The 16854-nt window shown below is 38.6% G+C and overlaps 1 protein-coding gene across 1 annotated transcript in view; it reads right to left on the minus strand.

Annotated features, from left to right (window-relative positions):
- The window catches only part of LOC136676778 (pappalysin-1-like), an 83031-nt gene that overhangs the window by 39903 nt on the left and 26274 nt on the right, over positions 1-16854 (minus strand). The window contains exons 6-7 of the mRNA XM_066653997.1: positions 16484-16605; positions 10750-11248 (exon numbers count right to left, since the gene is read on the minus strand). Of these exons, the coding sequence (XP_066510094.1) occupies positions 10750-11248; positions 16484-16605 (621 nt within the window). The remainder of the gene's footprint in view (positions 1-10749; positions 11249-16483; positions 16606-16854) is intronic.

Below are 16854 nucleotides of genomic sequence, written 5' to 3' on the forward strand. Positions count from 1 at the left end.
CTGCTTTCAATACTTACTACACAGCCTGACTAAAAGCCAAATCTTAATCATCATAGGAACTAGAAGAAAAAAAAAGAATCTTAACAGCAAAACATCAATAAAAATTATTGAGTGAGTTCTATCACTGCTGTCAGGGCAATGAATCTCCATTCTATCTTAGTAGCATGCCAATAGACGTTGTCTGGCTGCCTACGCAGCCTCCTCAGCCTCCTCCAAGGATTGAAAACACATGAGGGCAATCTCCCACCTATCAATAGAGCCTAATCCGTAGCCAGTTAAAATTTATAAAAGTCTGTTTAGTCGGACACAGATAAGAAACCTGCTGGCATTTTCTTTATCTCTGAGTGGAGCAGCGTGTTTTTGTACAGGTGGTTTGCACATTGCGATCTAACCCGCTCTCAGCAGACTTTGAAGTAAAGTGTAGCAAGAGAGACAACACGAGAGAGAGAGAGAAAGAGAGAGAGAGAGAGAGAGAGAGAGAGAGAGACAGAGAGAGAAGAGTGATAAGAGTTCTTTCATTATGGACCGGCAACTAAATGTTTTTCTCACACTAGCAAATTATTTATTTCCTGCAATGGAGCTTTTGGAAAACACGCTGCTCTTTCACACTGTGTGGTGACATAAAAGCATCTCTGATGTACTTTATCATGGCATGTTCAAAATACCTTCTTTAAGAGAAGAAGAAATATAAGAAGCTCCTGGTACAGTGTCAATACTGGTGACGACTAGACTAATGTAGAGGGAGTGAATTTGTTGTTTGCAGTCTGCAAAATGAGTATGTTCTTGAGTGAAATGAATAATTAGAAAGTGTATAAATGTCAGGGGCAGCACGGTGGCGCAGCAGGTAGTGTTGCAATCACACAGCTCCAGGAACCTGGAGGTTGTGGGTTCAATTACCACTCCGGGTGACTGTCTGTGAGGAGTTGGTGTGTTCTCCCTGTGTCCGCGTGGGTTTCCTCCCACAGCCCAAAAACACACGTTTGTAGGTGGATTGGCGACTCAAAAGTGTCCGTAGGTGTGAGTGTGTGAGTGAATGTGTGTGTGCGTCTGTGTTGCCCTGTGAAGGACTGGCGCCCCCTCCAGGGTGTGTTCCCGCCTTGCGACCAATTATTCCAGGTAGGCTCTGGACCCACCGCAATGCTGAACTGGATAAGTGGTTACAGATAGTGAATGAATAAATATCATGTTTAAAATGAAAACCTAATTTAATCTTTAAATTATTAAAATGAACAACACCCTCTAGAAAAGCAGTTCTATAATGTGGCATGTATGTGCAGTTCCTAACGAGTATTTATATACGTAAGCGAGTGACTGTGTGAGTGAGTGACTGAGTGAGCAAGATAGAAGAGATAGAAGCCAATTCATTTAAATGTATTAACTCTTTAAAAGTACAGACTTCTGCTTTATAGTGCTTTAAAAAACAAATGTTTGAAAGTTGGATTGAAAGTTTAGAATCTGCACCCCTGATGAAACTTCTCTGCTTGATTCAGTGAGCTACAAATGAAAAATCATTAACATCAAATTACACCATGCTTTAATCGCCAGCAATAACTGTGGTTTAATACAACCTAATACATGACCCGAAAAGGCAGAAATCTTACACGACACAGTTGTCATTTCTCCAAAACCAAAGAAAACATGGAAAAATCTAGACACTCTGTATATTACTATCTAGCCCTTGATAATTCTTTCCACAAAGCAGATCTTCTGCGCAGGCAGCCAGATGCTCTGAATCACAGCTACTCTAAAGCTGCGGCTTGTGGGGCCTGTCTGCTTCGCCGCTGTGCTATTTTCAATATGAATATTTAACACAAGCCATTTGTAACTACACAACACATGCATGTATTAGCTCTGAACCTGCCATTTATAAATGCAGCGGAGGAAGCAAAAGACTCCCTGTGCTCTCGTGTTCTGTAATATTTGTGCTGTTACAAGCTTCTAGTTTGAGTGGCATTTGAGCAAAGATTCCCAGCCTTTGAACATTAAAGTATGTTCCTTATATAACACAATGGATGTTAATTTGGACGTCAGCCTATATGATATTAATCCCTCTGTTTGCACTTAATTTAAGCGATTACTGCTACGGTTGGGGCCTTGCGCACTCTCCTCAAAAAGTGTCAATGAGTCTCACCGCAGTGGCTGGAGCGGGCCTGCACCTGATGGATGACACATCTGTCTAATTTCTGGCCATTCTGACACTTTCATGCCAGTGTTTTCTAGAACTATACAGAAACTTTCTGTACTGAAATCATCACACAATGATGAAGGAGAGGGAGAGAGTGTGCTTGGTGCAGGTCAACCACTTGGAGGGTGAGCAAAACCCACACAGAGTGGACAAAAAGCACCTCTGCTGGCCCAACACTGCAGAGCAAACAAACGGCTGCCCTCCCAATGGTTCTATACCATAGAAAATGGTTCCACAGGGGTTATTTAAGGCAGGGATTCTTTGTAAAACATCTCAATACATAAACGCTGCTCTGCCAGGTTAAATGATTCTTCTCTATGAAGAAACCTATTATGAAATGCAGTTTTAAAGAACTTTTTAAAAATTATTTTATTTAACACCAAATAATATTCACTACCTTTGCAATTGAAATAACCCTTTTTCAGAATAATGTAGAACAATGTTTGCAAATAGCTTATACGGTAAGAGTAGTGGCTCCTTTGGTTCTATATAGAACCATTTAAAAAAGAATCTTAAAAGAATTATTTGTGCCAGAATGAAAAACCTATTAAACCAGGCAAAGACCCATATATGCATTCAAAATGTTCTTTAAGCGTTCACAGTTCCTTATAGAACCACTGCTTATTAAGAACTGCTTACTGAACCATTTAGGGTACAGTACTGCAAAAAAAAAAAAAAAAAGCAGGCATTCCAAGTCCGAGGCAGTCATTCCAACAAAGAGGAACCACTTATAATCAATCAAAAAATGTTTTCCTTCTAATTTTTATCCTTGCCCTCACTTTGAGGTAAAACATAGCTTTTTGCGGAAAACGTTATGCAACCACTGTAAAATTCAAAGAAATTGCTTTCTTTATGACAGCATGGTTTACACTCACTGTGCTTGTTTTGCCTTGCAGTGCTTGTTTCGCTTAACTTCATTTCCAGAGCTCAGAGGAAACTGGACGTGGGATAAACAACAGCCTCACCTTCAACCAGCCAGGCTTCATGTTCACACTCAGATCAGTTCTGTAGTGTAAGCCTTTAAACCTGCCCTGGAGCAAAGAAACATCCCAGCCAATCAAAAGAAACATGGCAGAAAGAAGCTGGGTATTACCAAAAAGACTCCCACAAGCTGGCTCCAAGAATTTGAGCTGTGTTTTAATTAATGAGTTTCCTGGATTTTGGACCATGGCTCAGATCGCTTCATCTTACGATTAACAACTTACGTCATTCCCCTGGAAAACCTTTTTCTCTCAACAGGAGAGTGCTTAATACTAAAGATGAGCACGGCACTGCTCAGTGATCAGAACTGATGTTTGGTCCCAGGTTTGAATGAGCGAAAACATGAGAAACATTATCCTAAATTAAACTAGATTGTAAATGCATGTATTTATTGTTGTCTGTTAATGCAACACCACGAGACAACTGAGGTGATGTTCAAGGAGAACATAAATTGCCCAGATCTGTCACGTCACACCATCATACAAAAAACTGGTGTGGTTTTTGGAGAGCTGGAATGGATTAATAGCATTTCAATTCATTTTAATGGGGCAATTTAATTTGATATACAACCAAATTGAGTTATGAGCTCTTCACAGAACAAAATAAATTCGTAAGTCAAGGTACTGATGTATTACATACACATTTTTTGTAAATTGACTGCATTTTCTAAACAGAAACCAGTATATGATACTTGCCACACATTTGGAAAAAAAGCAAAATACGAGAGAAATGTTTACAAAATGTTTGAGGATATCATAACTGTGTATAAAAGGAACATCCAAGAAAGGCTTGATGCTTGGCTCTCCACTTTTGACAAACTTCAGGAGAAAACCGTTAAATAGTTTTAAAAAAAAGTGCAAGAATGCAAAGAATTTTTCCTTTGGGTGGGGATGGGGGTGTGAACATTTTGTTCTCTGTGCCAATGATGAATGTGACCATCCAGGCTGTTATCAGCAAAAGGTGCAAAAGTCATAATCTCTCATTGAATAGTGATACATCATTGCCCAAAGCATGGGTGACAAACGTATATTTAAAAGTGCCTTTTAAATATAAAGACACCAGAGACATATATTAGGGATTTAGGGACAGGTGAAACAATGAATGTGTCGTTTTTTCCCTGGAAAGTCCATGGTTATTTCAGCAAGACAATGAAAGACCCCATTCTGGTATGGTCTAGAACTGCATGGCATCATAGACACAGAATGTGTGTGCTTGAATTGCCTGTCTGCAGTGCAAATCTAATTCCAAATGCACAACCGGAGAAGGAGAATGAGGCAAAAGCGACCATGGACTATGAAGCGGCTGAATCTTGTATTCAGCAAAAATGGGCAAAATTATTAAAAAGTCTAATGAAAAGAAAAAGTAAGTTACACAAGTTCAAATACAAGACAATCTGGATGTTAATTTGTTTTTAACTTCATTATCATTGTTTACAGTATTTTTTATTTATTTTTTTAAGTAGGTCCCTTTAATGTTCTGGGGGAAATATATTTTTCTTGTTTATTTACACCTTCCAACAAATGACACCTTTGATAACAATTATTTCTTTTTAAACAGTGATTATTAATTTTAAAACTGATTCCCAACTTTTAGTTTAATTAATTTCATCTAGGATTTAATCACAGCTATGTCTAATCTAAGCAAAGGAAAAGCAGAATAGGTGTTTATTAGCTGCGTTACAGATACAGCAGTCTCAAAATAAATATAACCTACCATTATTATTTTTAGGCCACTATTTTGGAAAAGACGATTGGATTAGACCTGTAGTGTAGGAATCAAGCATTTTGATCTATCCTGCTTTATGCATGATTGAAAAAGCCATAGATTTTTAATGATGTATATGAATTTGAAGAATATTTTATCATAATAAAGTTATGTGTAATTAATTTTTTTAGAGTTGATAAGCCAAGCCATGAACATCTTTTGTTTTCACCTCCTTCAACCTAATCACTACTAAATCTCAGAGATGTCTAGTAGCAGCATTTGATGTTCTATAATGAGAATGAAGCTAAATGAACATATTCATTGACTAGTTGACAAGTTCACAAGCTGTAATTTCAATAGCAATCAGTGTAGTGAGCTCCTCCTAAATGGACATTTACAGTAAACTAGGAGGCGTCGTACATCAGCTGCACTACAAAAATGTATTATATATTTGCTAAAGTGCCAGAGGACTTCCATGTGTTATAATTGACTTCACAGACAATGACAAGCCTCTGGGGAAGCCTTTATTGTTTCTCGACATATTTCTGAGTCTAAGTGTTAGTGAACCTTGGGAAAAGTGGAAGTGACATTACTTTGGCTTGTATGAGGACACAAAGGTTCACCAGGTTCATGTCAAGCCTTGTTTACATACACAAGGGAGATATTTAGTGAAAGCTAATGTGCAGCCTTGGCAGAGTGCCGACAGAGGTGTAGCCCAGTGCTCTGGGAGGGCCCATTATTCAGAGTGTCAGGGAAAAAAAAAAAATGAAAAAAAAAAAGAAGAAAAAAAAAAAAAAAAGAAAAACACACGCCCGACCCGCGATGGTATACAAAAGACAACGAAGACAATGCCCGCCTCCTAAATGACTAAACTCTTCATTTCTGTATTGTTAAAGAGAGACACATCTGCCAGAACGAAAGAATAGATGCTCTATAGGGCTATAATTTTTATGGCTTAAATAAGTAGAAGCGAGATGGAGAAAAAAAGCTTTGAACTTGGCTTTTCATTCTGTATACTCTATAGATATTTTACACAGTGAAGAATGGCATCATGGAATGTCCAGGTTGTATTATGGGGTTCTAAGACTGATCTAAACACAATTGCAGCATGTTTTATTATGACACTCTCCCAAATTAAAAATTAACATTAAACGTATTTACACTTTCTCCAAATGCAAAGACAATGTTTTTCGGAATGACAGCGAACGGTGAGACTAAAAGAAAAACTTGTTATTTTTCTGGAAAGTCTCATTGAACTGGCAATCTTGGCAAGGGTTACTGTTATTTTTGAATGCTATGGCTCTGAACCTCCCCCAAATGCCCCTCTTCCATGTGTGGTCCTTAAACTGTAAATCCATATGCCTTGGACCGTTTTTCTGCCTCTGTTTACCAGCTGTGCACAAGTACATTCAAAACAGCAATTAAAAACCAATTATTAGTTTTTCCAGCATCAAGGGGGGAAAAAATGAAATATCAGAAATTTAAGTAGTTTGTGGGTCTGCCCTTTGTCTTAAATGTTTTCTTGGCAGCCTTGCTTTCAATTTTTCTGTTTCTCATTACCCTAATCCCAAACACAATCAATGATTGTGAGACCCGGGCTCTGAGATGATACGTTCATGAAACCGATGCACCCTGATCTTTGTTCATTTGTACATTTCTTGTTTTAAATGTTTCATTTCTCAGTAAAGGCGTCTTGACAGTGACACCTCTTTCCAGGCTTATAGCACTAAGCAATTTTCTGATGGTGACAGTAAATGTGGTCTTGCATGAAATTTGAAAAAAAATCCTTTTATTTCCTACATTTTTAATTTGTTTTTACAAAAGTCGTTGGAAAACTAGAATATTTATGTAATCTTATGTCTAATCTGTCTCCTAAAAAATAGCAATGCACATTTCTTGGCTGTTTTGACAACTTAAAATGAAAACTGTGGTTTTGTATAGTACTTTGTACTAGTGTCATTTATTAAAAAAACAAGTTCCATGCAAGCATCATGGAAGTGTCACTACAACCCTGCTTGGCTCACTGCATGGCACCCACAGGGAGAAAACAGACAGTGTGATCCCTCTGTAGTGACTGAGCCAAGCAATACTCCTCTAGTGGGCCTCCTCTCCACACATGAATTTGTAACTCTCACTTTTTCCCTCTCCATCTATGCGTGGATCAGCCTTGAACAACAGAAAGCCATCGCAGGACACGAGGCTTTGCTTCAAGCATGGTGGATAGATTTATTCCACATTGCTGAGGTCAGGCTACAAGGTCTATATTTCTCAACTAAGTGCTGTTTACATGCCTGGGCTGCCCGTCACCTCCAACCTCCCAACCTTCTCCCTTCACCTCCACACCATGGTGGTCGCATCCGTGAAAACATCAATCAGACTCCTGCTGGCATTCGGAGGAAGACCCTGGACATTTCAAGAGCTCACCCACTGGTTTGTAGGCAAATGCTCAGAACTGATGATTGCTCCAGCAGGTTAACCAGCCTGGGAGATCTGTGGAATGTATCTCTCCCCTGAAAGGGTGGCTGTGAAATTCTTTGAGCTGGTCTGAACCCCCACCCTAGGGGAAAAGGCCAAGTTTGGTAGACCCCACACATACAGAGACCTATGACAAGTCACCACAGCAAAGGACACAAACAAATGGCATGAACATCATGGAGGGTATAGTGCAAGACTCTGGAAAAACTGTTTGAAGTTTTTATTCTACCAGACACAGGTCTGCTTAATATCTTCAGTAATAAAGTACAACATTTTTACATTATAATGAGGACCTTTAAGAAAGATCAATTTGCTGCTTGTTATTTACACAGGACCATTATTGCAAATTATGCGTATTAGCAAAAATTATTTTCAGATGTTTGCAATAAACAAGAAGAATTTATATAGCTTAACAGATCTAATATAACAAATGCTTACTAGAAATTTAACCCAAAATGCCATTTTAAGGGCTATTGCAGTCTGTATGTGTGTATATGGTATATAGTCTATATCAGGGACCTCAAATTCGCGACCTGCGGGCCATTATTTTGTGACCCGCTACTTGAAATCAAATTTTAGTGTTAGTGTGGCCCACGCGAAAGTCACACCTGCGTGAGTCATTGTCCTGGCCACTTTGTGTTTTTTTTTATCATTTGTGGGCCACTATAGCTCAGGCTCGTGACTGCAACGTAAATTAGCAACGTTTGTCACTTGAAAAGTGATTAGGGAGTATGGCTTATGAGCATCTTCAAGCCACACTGAGTGTCTTAGTTGCTTCTTCACTCAAGCCAAATGTGGCAACCTGTGTAAGAGGAAGTGCTGCCAGGTCTCTGGTAGCAAGCAGTAGGAGGAAGTTAGTGAAGCCAATGTTCTTCTGAAGAACCTTTCATGTTCTGAATTATTTTTAATAAAGACTAAGAAGATTGAATCAGTTGTACTTTTCTGGAATACTTGACTTTTTGGAAGACTCTACCTCCAGCGGCCACCAGGTAAGATGAGCTTGAAACCCTTGGTCTACATAAATTCTATATGTGCATATCCAGATATTATCACAACCTTGAGTTTTTGTCTGAATTTTCAAAAATGATAGAATTATACCCACTTCCACATGAGAATGAAGAAGTAATCAAAAATGATGATATTCACATGCTAGCCAAGAGTGCAACAGCACCTTATACAATGTGAACACAGTGTGAAGCAGACATTGGGCCTGCATATTCTCATAGATCTTTGGATGTACTGTGTCAGTGGCTAATCGCTCTACCTTGTGGTGCTTCCGCTGCTCAGTGTAATTTATTAATAAATTTAGCTGCAAACATGTAACCAAGCCACAATTCACCAACACAACCAAACTAGTCAAATGACACTCCCGACTTTTCCAGGACTACTATTGAAACCAAGCCTTGGTGGACTTTTGACTTTCTTGGGATCAGTGTCCTTTTGTGAGGTCCAATGATGCCCAACCTACAACTTTATTACAGAAGACACAAATTCATCTTGCCCTCCACACACTGCATATTTCTAGTGTCTCATGAAGCAAAGCAGCTCCAGACAGGTTGTACTTTTCAGGGTATACTTCATCCTATATCCTCCAAACATACTTCTAATCCATAGGTCCAAAAGTTCCAGTTTTGTTTCCCAAAACCTTTGTGGAATTTCGTGTGCTTTTGGATCAGAAGGTATGTGGACATGGAGACCTTCAGAGTTTAGTATGCACCTTTACTATCAAAGATTTCAAACTGAAACCTCAGTGCCTGCTGCCACCAAATGTTGCTGCAGGTAGCTCAAGTGCTTTTGATGACGTCTTCTTAGGACTCTGCTGGCAGACAATGACAACTTTCACATACTGCCCCATCCAGGAAGTGTAGCCAGTGTCCTTTAACTTGGAACTTGTGAACAACATATTCAGTGCCTTTGCTCTCTTTTATATCATTTTCCTATTTTGTGCAAGACAATAAAGACTTCACTTAACTTATTGAACTGTCTTGACTTATTTCTTACATGTAATCATCAACAAAGTCACCATCAACAAAGCCCTTGTCAGTCTAGAAGCTGGTTGCACCAAGTAACATAGTTTTAACTATCTCTTAGTTATAACTGTAGGTACAAATTCAAACTGTAGGTACAAATAAAAGATGAAGGCTTTGAGGACACCACTTTATTTTAAACACAATTTCATATTAAAAATAATAATAACCTTAAATGAAGAAGTTGCAGCACTGAAAAATGGAAATGCCAGTGTCACTGCATGTTGAGATTATGCATGTACTATGTTATGTTTATGTCAAGGAGTGCTACTGATTGGCTGCAGACAGTAAAAAATCATTAACTGTGACAATGTATTTATATTAACATCATTTACGCTCTACTAGTAAAACGACTTTCAATGTGAGGTTTAGAATTAGGACTTTACACCCCAACCCAAACTGTTCTGTATCTAAAGCACACCTGATCCAAGTAATGAAGTCCTTGATTACCAGTGATTCAGACAACACCTGATGTGTGCTCTTATGAGGGATTCTATTCAGGGACTGTATTCTGAGACTGCATTTGTTCTGTGACTCATTAAAAGTGGAATTTTGTGTTGAATACATAACATAACTTGTTATGTTTATTGTGTTGAGCTATTTAAACTGTTCCTGTTAGATTAAATTAATGCAAATATCTTAAAGTATTTAAATTTGCTAATGAACCTAATTTAAAATGGAGGTTAAATAATTTTGATTGCTTCTGTATTAAATGGTAAATAATATGTTGTCTAGGGGGCCATATGCACATGCAGGGTGTTGTAAGAGCACTATCCCTGTGTCCAAAATGGCTCCCTATTCACTATTCCCTATATTATTCACTATATAGTTCACTATTATAGGGAACTGAATTCAGGAGGGTAGTGAATGATTTTGGACACTAACTCATGTGGGTTTTTACTAAACAATCCTGCGGATTATGGGTAATCTGATATCTGTTAGTGTACATGGGTTGTACACTATTTATGCAGTGCATTGTGGGATTGTTTGAGTTCACTGAAAATTGTCCACTATGTTTTCAGACTACTACAAAATGGCAGAACCCCAAAATAGTGCACTATGTAGTGAATAGAGCACAGTTTCGGACACAGCATATGTCAATGTTGTATGAAGTCTAGACAAACATGTCAATTCATTGGTCAGATTTGCTAGTACACAAAATGGCTGTTTGTGCAGTTTTTTTCGCTTGGTTTCTATCAACACAATTTTAAGTGAGAAAGTGTTTTTTCAATTAACCTTTTCACATGAAAACACTCTCAATTAATTGTTTACTCTTTGTTTACTCAATTGTTACTCTGTGGTTTCTTGTGCATTACGTTACAGAAAATAATGGTGCAATATACTTTTAATGCTTCAAACCACAGTTACAATTTTTACCTGTCTATGTATCTCCTGGGCTCTGTGAGAATGATGCCGTGGGAAGCAATACTGAACGGCGGATCCCGAGTGAGCTTGTATCTCAGAGGTTCACACTCCTGGCACAGCACGCTGCCAGGCTTGGAGGTCATCATTGTAGCGTCGATCTCCAGGTGCTGCTCCATGGTAAAGAACTGCACCCCATACACCTCTTCGTTCACTTCCAGCTTCAGTGTGAGTGGCGTGTCACAGAAGACACTCTGGGGGCCCAAAGATACGTTGTTGCCACTCAGCGTCAGCAGAACGATGTTGTGGATGGCAGCTAGGCCGTTGTCTTCAGGGGAGAAGAAGGTGACCCACACAGTGAGGGAGTCAGGCACCAGTGGGTAGGTGAAGTCCAGCTGGAGCATGCAGCCCTGCAGCGGGCAGGAGGCAGAGCCAACACTGCCTGAATCTAGTCCAGAGTTTGGGCTCCATGTCCGCACACTTGGCTCACAGACCTGCTCCACATCTGGAGGACCTAGCAGTGAAAAATCAGTAAATGAATCTCAAACAACATTTTTTGGGTCTAAGTATTTTTAGTAATTGATGAATACTGGAGAATGAATTACAGGTCTAATAGATGTGGAATTTGAAATGAAATGTGGATTTCTAAAGACCTAAAGATCTAAAGATACTGGCTCAGTTTCAAATGGGAACAATGGACTTTGGAAATCATAACAAAGGCAGAGGTAATGTTAAGCAGGTTTTACCCATAGTGTATTGCATGTTGTTGCCATGCATAAATAAGTTTTTTTATTACTTTATTTGTTTCCTTGTTGTACCCTACAGCTTGTGCTGAGTTCTTTCATTGGCCACCCATTCAGAGAAAGTTTGTACCTCTTCAAACTACCATGGTATAATTTTATAAACTACCATTGTGAGTGGAATAAAAACAAATGTGATTGCTACTGTATCTTGGAGATTGTACAAGTGGAGATTATATGCTGGATGTCTTTGATGCATTGAATAGAGTGACAATTCTCTCTGGCCAATCAGCACTATGCAAGGTTTACACCAAACGTTTTACTCCCTACTTGGCTCACTTAGAACCAAAAGTGAGCAGGTACTAAAAAGGTACCGGGTTCTAAGTACCAGGTGTCAAAAACTCTGAAAATGTGCTAACCATAAATGTAGCTAATTAATCAAATTTATTTTCTTAGCATTGTGGCACTGAGGTTTATGACAGCCCAAATTTAACACCAGATTTATTTAAACAGTTAGTATCCCTTAGCTTCTGTGAACTCAATTATACAGCCAAGGACATTGTTAGATAAGCATATATTTTTGGCTGGATTTTGGCATAGTATGTGCTGAACGTTTAAACTTTTAAAAGTCTTCTAAAAAAGTTTCTGTAATAAAATCATTACTGTATTAAAGGATGAAAGAGTGGAAGTTAACTATAAAAGAAGTCACCAGCATATTTCTCCACTTCCTTCTACTCCATGTGAGAGTCAGTGATTTGAAATAGTGCTCTCCAAAAAAAAAAAATTACAATTTAGTTTCCAACCAACATTCCTTTCTGTTCCTATTTAGACTTTACTGCACTTTCTCTCTAGCCACCATGAGACTGGAATGGAGTAGTAAACAGTGAAAGATACATCTCAAAAACAAACAAACAAACAAACAAAGTGACTGGAGCAAATGATGTCCTCTAGTGAGACAGCAGGAGGTCATTTTGAGAATTTTGGCCCTCTTCCCAGTTATTCTTTCAGGAGCCGTCAAGAGGCCATTATGGGGCAGCTAAAGGGGGAAGGGTCCAGAGAGAGGACAGCGCTTGGCAGAGAGGCCCCTCTGCGGAACAAAACTATCATACAAGGGAAAAGAAGATCAATGAAACCTATAATACAGGATCCGGAGCACCACACTCTTGTGCTAAATAGGAAAAAAGAAGATTCATTTGGAGCTACGCCACAGAAGAGAACCACGTTTAGTTCCTTATAGAACATTTCCATGAACAGGCCTTTACAGATCAATTTTATATATCATAAGCAGGAATGTGAAGAATCTTTATAAGGTTGAAAAATCCTCTAAAACCGTAAAGGTTTGATACAAAGTATCAAATATTTTAGAACTTTACATAAAAAGTGTCAACTTTTGCATAATGCAATAAAAGGTGCATTAACATGATAGAAGTCAGAGTTTTTACTGGTGTTCTACTGCAAACATCTCAATATAAATACAGTTTTACAACATTCAAATAAGGACACCTTAAATCTTTTTAGGTGTATACCAATACAAAGCCTATATTTGAATTTGAATATTTTAAAGTAAGTTTGAGGAATACTTAGAAAGGCACACTTACAACATTATGGATTTGGCAAAATGTAGAGAGGCCAGAAAATACTGAGGCTCACATAATACTCACATTACAATTTCCTTTACCATATCTGTTTCCTTTTAAAATGTTAACTATAACTCATACATTTATACACCTACCATGTGTAGGTCAGGGAGAAGCAAAGTTGTAAACCACATGTTTTGCAGGTTAGGACACAGCATGCTTGACCAAACTTGTAGTTTAACTATACGAATGTTGTTTTCTAAATGAATTCTTCCATACATGCTTTTGATTAAGTGACAAGTGCTTTAAATCTTTAAATCTATCTGATGGAGACACTGGTAATTATTATAAAAATTAAACATTTCATGCATTACTGAATGCATTTCTGCCCATTTATACATCTGCAATTTGATTTGTAAAGTTCTCTGAGCGTAAGCTAGCTTCTCAATGTTAAGAGTGATTGACGCTGGCAGTAATTCCCATTTCCCATTATTACTGCCTGACCGCTACTGTCCATACATTTCACTTTATTCCTGCTCTCTAGACTGATCACTGCTGTCAGTTTGGCTCAGAGTAATAATATTTTTTCTTGACAGTCTTACTGCTTAAACTTATATGTATTTTGGTGCAATAAATACTTGTGCTGCTCTTGGTATGTCATACACATACTCATTATGTACATAGGTATATCTCACTTGTGTCATGTGTTTTTATGGCTTATGTTTTTTAGTGCATACACACTGAGGCTGCTACTTGCCTATGCCATGTACATAATTCATATATGTGTATAGACCATTCTCACTTTATTATTTATGGTTTATAGTGCTTCTGTAACCCACTTCTACATCCCCACCCTATTTACTGTGATTACTGTATGTCTTCTCTTGGGCACTATGCACAGTAATGTGACACTGACATATATTTCAGGATCAGTAAAGTGTTATCTTTTCTTTTCTTATCTTGTGTAATACCTTCCATCATAATAATAACAGTGCACACACTCTCTTCACTTGTAAGCGACTGATTTTTTTTTTACTGCAAACTAAACCAATCTACACTCTTATGAATAGAGACCCCTAAGTGATTCAAAGAAACATTTTTTGGCTCCTTTATTTTTAAGCATGAAGACTGGGTCACAGAGTTGCGTGACAGCTAGTTTAAGTTCAAATGGATAGCATGAAGGATGAAGGAGCAGACAAGTCTATATGACACGGTGGTTTTCTGGGCGGCAAAGGGAGGCTCACGAACTGTTGAGGTAAGTGTCAGAGACACCAGGCATTCTTCACATTCCTGGGTTTGTGTCATGGTCACCCAATATGCCAGCCGCCAACCACATGGTAATTTGTATAGGCAGTCCAAAAATCTTAGGCCAGTCTCTTGAGCTCAAATGTTTACAGTGCCCTTTTTGTTCTTCTCTTAAGTTTTTGCAACTTGATAAGGCCACCGTTTCATCACCTTGAATTTGGAGGCCAATTGGGAGACTATGATTATTCCAAGCACGGTGAGGGAGTAGTGGAACAGTTAAAAACACAAATGTGTCCAACATAGCCATTAAGCATTGACAGCAAGAGACAGGCAGCAAGGATTCGAGAGTGAAATGTTGGAGGCAGATGATTTTCTAAGAATCTTTGAAGGGCAGCAGTTCAAGGCAGCTGCAGGTTGTCAAAGGCAGGTTTGTATGCAATTGTAAACAGTGGAAAGATTGCTCAGGCTATGGAGTACACCAGGGAAGTGTTCCAAGCGCAGAACAGAGTTAGTTCAAATGTTGTGGCAGTGGCAAGCCCGGGCATGCCTCCTTCAGCTGACTGAGTGTAGCCCCCGTTGGGCCAAGTTGGCTTTGAGGGATACAAGTGTGCACTTATGGCCTTCACTCACCGCAAGTCTGACTCACTCATTTTTTTAAAAGCAACCCAAACTGTGTGATTAAGTAATTAAACAGAAAAACAGTCAGCTCAGGGAATGCAAGCCGTTACAGTTGTTTTTCAACGTCAAGTCTAATTCCCCTTTTCACACAGCTTTTACTTTACATGGATATGTCCAAACCAACAAGTGTCATGGCCACTAATCATCCATGTTCCTATAAATATGAAGTCTGAGAAATACCTTTGTGGACAGTTAAAATGAAAAAACTATACTTGAGATTTAGATTAAGATAAGAATAAGTGAAATAAGGAAAACATTTCTGGCATGATACATGTTTTTTTTTTTTTTTTTAATTTTGCGATGTCAGATCAAAGGTTAAATAGCTAGGGCAGAATCATTGATATAGCTGCGGAAAACATGACTCATTCTCGATGATGAAAAACATTTTCATTCATATCACAAAGCTCTATGGACTAATTCTTTTATATTTATATGTCCATATTTCTCATCTCCTAAAATAAACACATGAGAAAATCAACATTTATGACAACCCGTGTGACTAATTTTTTCCACACGTTTAGACTGTTTCTCTGAGATCTCTTTGCCATTCTATCCCATTTGGGCCTCTCTTGGCAAACTGTGTTGGGTGCAATACTTTAATCATATATTCCATTCAATAAAAAAGCACATTAATGGTTTGAACAGCACTCACCAATTAAATGTAATTTTCAAGTGTCAATAGAAACAGGTTCCTCACTCCTTGCCAAGGCTTTCATGAGCTAAAACCCAACGAAAAAACTCTCCATAACTGTATTGCTAAGCAATAAATGAACAGACTACTGCTCCCATTCTTAATGCTGCCAATAATGAATGAAATAAGGGTCCGTTAAAGTTATTCAAATGAGATCATTTGACACAAGTTTTCATTTACTGCTAGTCATATTTACACTCTACAGTAAAAGTTTTCTTTTATGAAAGGAAAATATTATTTGCAAGACTACTACAATTCAGTGTTCATAGATTTACCATCATTTTAAATGGCTTAAACTTATCAGCTAATTATTAAATCCTTCATGACATGAATTAAGTTTGCTACAAGAAGGAACATTGAACTCTGAAGTGATGTGGCCGTCCAGGACTGAGGTTTAAGGCCTCTGCTTTAACCCTTTGATGTATATAGGCTAAAAAGCTGAAGCCCGCTCTCTTGTGAAAACCTCTCTTTACTCATGAGCGTCTATTCGTCATTTTCATCCAAAACGCAGATGGACATGCAGTACTACTCCACCAGTTACACATGGTGAGAGGCAGATGACATATATCTCAGTATCTCATACAAGTATCTCAACCTTCATAACCTCATAACTCTGGATGTGAGTTACATATAAACTCACTATGAGATTCAGGAAATGATTGAACTGTATTTCTATGCATAAAGATAATAATAAAGGCTTCCATTAACATTGAATTGATTGATCTGTAGACTTCACCGGGTTAAGGGCACTAGATTTAAGCAACACCCCGGGTGACTGTCCTGTTTTTTCCTGAAAGGTGACCAAAAAAAAGGCTCACCCTCTGCTTCTCGTGGGCTCCAGTGTCCTGAAGGAGCGCAGGGTCTTGGGGAGGATGAGTTGGTGGCATACTGCAGGAGCACTCTGCTTTCAGTGCATCTGTCACATACTGATCCCACTTCTCTAGGAAACCAACAGACAGCAAAGGTAGCAACTTAGACACAGCAACAGAGCCACCACAAGCACATTCATTTATTCATTTATTATCTGTAACCGCTCATTCAGTACAGGGTCGCAGCTGGTCCAGAGCCTACCTAGAATCACTGGTTGCAAGGTGGGAACACACCCTCCGTCGCCAGTCCTTCACAGAGCAACACACACACACACATCCCTAAGGACAGTTTTGTGTCGTCAATTCACCTACCAGCATGT

Source organism: Hoplias malabaricus, chromosome X2 (genome assembly GCF_029633855.1).
Source record: "Hoplias malabaricus isolate fHopMal1 chromosome X2, fHopMal1.hap1, whole genome shotgun sequence".
Classification (NCBI taxonomy): Eukaryota; Metazoa; Chordata; class Actinopteri; order Characiformes; family Erythrinidae; genus Hoplias; species Hoplias malabaricus.